The sequence below is a fragment of the Benincasa hispida genome, chromosome 11 (genome assembly GCF_009727055.1).
Source record: "Benincasa hispida cultivar B227 chromosome 11, ASM972705v1, whole genome shotgun sequence".
Classification (NCBI taxonomy): domain Eukaryota; kingdom Viridiplantae; phylum Streptophyta; class Magnoliopsida; order Cucurbitales; family Cucurbitaceae; genus Benincasa; species Benincasa hispida.
The window spans coordinates 49,753,402-49,756,658 of NC_052359.1; the positions used below are offsets into that span (position 1 = coordinate 49,753,402).

At 38.0% G+C, this 3,257-nt stretch overlaps 1 protein-coding gene across 1 annotated transcript; it reads right to left on the reverse strand.

Moving 5' to 3' along the window:
• Positions 1-1,740: 1,740 nt before the first annotated feature.
• Positions 1,741-2,992, reverse strand: LOC120091356 (short-chain dehydrogenase reductase 2a). The gene is made up of 2 exons (XM_039049354.1): positions 2,833-2,992; positions 1,741-2,737 (listed from the first exon to the last, which is right to left on the reverse strand). The coding sequence occupies exons 1-2, from the start codon at positions 2,919-2,921 to the stop codon at positions 1,906-1,908; spliced, it is 921 nt and encodes a 306-aa protein (XP_038905282.1). The 5' UTR covers positions 2,922-2,992; the 3' UTR covers positions 1,741-1,905.
• Between the last annotated feature and the right edge of the window lie 265 nt (positions 2,993-3,257).

Genomic DNA, 3,257 nt, shown 5'->3' on the forward strand with positions numbered 1-3,257 from the left:
TGGTTTGGGCCACTTTAATTTCACATATGGAATTGCCTATAGAATATGGGGGAAGATTCGTTCTCTTGATTTGAACAGATTCTCATCTGTATTCATGTCCCTTATATTCAGAATTACACATTTTAATTTTCAACAGTTCCTACATTAAATTTATTTTTCTTCAACTTTCTTGTGAATTAGCTAGGACAATAATTCATGTCTATGTTCTACTATTGTACTACAAAATTGTGGATTTCTTTTTTTGGAAAAAAAAAAATAGACGAAAGAAAAAGAATAACATTTCTTTGACTTAGGCATAATAACTGTTTGCTTCGTATATATACATATATGTTGGTATGAATTTTTATATAATTTTGTTGGCACTGAAAACTCGCATGCGTTGAAGGCTTCTTGCATATTTGATCGACTTGCTTCTTTGGTCTCGTTTCGCCTTCAAGGTTAACTTGCTTGAGGGTATTCACATCGTTGTGGTGTTAAGCCAACCACACTTTGATGCCTAAGTATAGAAAGCATATAATTTAGCTATGCATTGAGAGCATGGTTAGAGTTCTCCTTTAGACTTTACTTACTTCTTTCCCTTGGGGTTATAGAATGGGATTGTTTATAATGTCTTTCTTTTGACACTACATATAACATCGGTGATATCAGGAGGATTGCAACTCTCAAGGATACAAAGCGCTAGAACGAACTCAATCCTGCTTGGGACAACCTCCTAGCCGAGCTAACTTGTAGATGATGTCACACCAGTGAGGTGTTGTATCACACACTTCAATTCTTAAGTCAACAAAATCAAGTGTGTAATAGGGTTAAAGGCACCATGAGTGTTGGAACTTCACTCTTTATATTACTCTATGACTATCCTTCGCTTGGAGCTTGTACCCTAATAATAGGATATGGCAAGGTCGTTAGACGGTGAGGACACAATTAACTTAACCAAATGATTACCATCTTTGTATAAGGAGTTTTGAGCTTAGTATTCTCACTCATCGTCTACAATGATCTTTTTCAACTCGAGCTTCGAGGGTTTTATGGGGCCCAATCTTTTTTTTGTACCTGGACCTTAATTGAGAATTGACTGATAACATAATTAATTAATCAAGCTAATTATAATATTATGTACTGATTTTGGACTTAAAATTATAATTTTTCTTTCTTATAATATTAATTTTAAATATAAGAACATAAAAAGAACAAAAAATATTATTGAAACTCGTCTATTCATCATCAGAATATTTTGTACAAATAAAATAAAAGAGAGAAAATTTGATATAAATTGACGGATAATGATTAAGTTGCATCTAATCTCATGCATCGTATTTAACTTATATGGTAAAAAAAAAAATATATAAGTAATTAAATTTTGTAAATATATATATATATGTAAAAGTAATTAAATTTTGTAAAAAAAAAAAATGCATGACAGGATTTTATTAGAGTGCTATCTAGTTTGGACGAAGATGGGCAGTGTACCCATTTTTTTCCCCTAAATTGACCCATGAGGGAACCAAGACAAATAGAAGTTATTACGAGGTTAAGATAACGTCAGCCTCAGCGACAAAGACAAATTAATGGACTAGGATCTCCAAGTTCTTGCCATCCAATCATACTGAAATAACTTGGCATCGTATACTGTTTTCTTTTTTATAGTTTGATTTCGTTGACGTTGTCATAAAAATCAAACCTCCAACAAAATTCTCCCCCACCGATTAAATAAATTCTCTCTCTGAATACAGGTAGAACAACTGACTAATATCCGCATATTCATCTATTGTACTTCAAATATTTATAGAACAACAAACAACAATTTTAAAAATAATTATAAAAATTAAATTAATCCTACTCTAAAAGTACAACCAACAGGCATATCATCAATACCTGGAAAAAAAAATTTTAAAAAATAAAAAATTACAAGCCAATACAATTATTGGAAGTGGTAATTCCACCATCAACGACGAGATTATGGCCACTGATGTACTTAGATTCATCACTGGCCAGATAAAGCGCGGCTTCGGCTATGTCCTTAGGCCTCAATGTGGGGCCCTTCAGATTGGCCAGACCCCTAACGAACTCCTCCATTTTGTCCACCTCAGCCGCCGACGGTACCCCGAAGTTCATACATTGGTCCTCCTCGTCCACGTCAGCCCTCCACGCGTTGACGAGCATCGACGTGGCAACTCCGAAGGGGGAGATGCAGTTGACACGTATGCCGTAGCGGCCGAGCTCGCAGGCGGTATTCTTTGTGAGTCCGACAATGGCGTGTTTAGATGCGGTGTAGGCGTGTGGGCCAAGGCCGCCCAAGACGCCTGCCACACTGGCAGTGGAGATTATGCATCCGGTGGCTCTGGGAATCATCACGCGCGCTGCGTGCTTGATCCCTAAGGCAACGCCCTTGACGTTCACGCGCATCACGCGCTCGAACTCGTCAGGGTCAAAGTCAAGGATGCTCTTACGGGCCTTGGATTGGCTGCCAAGGACTCCGGCGTTGTTGAATATGATGTCCACTTGGCCGTGACGGCACACGGTGGTGCTGACGAGGTTCTCCACGTCTTCCTCGGAGCTGACGTCACAGTGGACGAAGGAGACTGGGAATGGAGAGAGCGTTTCGGCCAAAGTCTGGCCGAGGACATCCTCCACATCCGCGATTACTACTTTGGCGCCGTGTTTAGCGAATAGTCTCACTGTGGCTTCTCCGATTCCCTTGGCGCCTCCGGTTACGATAGCCACTTTCCCCTCCAATCTAAAATTACCAAAAACATTATTATTTTTAACTAAAATAAAAAAAAAGACTTACAATTAATGAATGAATGAATTAATTAATTAATGAAAGATTACCTTTTATGGAAAGAAGGGGAGTTATTGTCTCTTCCCAAGAGGTGAATATTGGTCTGAAGTGGTTGCTCGGGAAGCAGTTGGGCAGTCATGGCTTCACAGAGAGAGACAGAGATGAGAGAAATGAAAGTAAGGAGGAGGATGTGGGTGACAGAGAAATAATAGAAGGGGATATTTATAGGAAGAGGAATTTATGAAGTTGGTGAGTGTGTGTTCGGGGCTTCGCTTCCAACTTCAAGGAAGCTTCCTCTTTAGACCCTATTTTCCCCCTTCCTCAAAAAAAAAAAAAAAAAACAAAAAACAAAAACAAAAATTGTAATATCAAGAAAATGCGAGCACCAAATTAGGTGTATTCTAGCTATCATTGTAAAAAAAAAAAAATGTTTCTAAAAACACTATAATATATTAATGCAGTAGTCCTTCCATTT

Excerpts from the sequence above, each read along its gene's own strand:
- LOC120091356 (XM_039049354.1), bottom strand. The coding sequence starts at position 2,921 with ATGACTGCCCAACTGCTTCCCGAGCAACCACTTCAGACCAATATTCAC. Across the intron at positions 2,738-2,832 it reads TCCCCTTCTTTCCATAAAAG|ATTGGAGGGGAAAGTGGCTA; the intron begins GTAATCTTTCAT and ends TGGTAATTTTAG.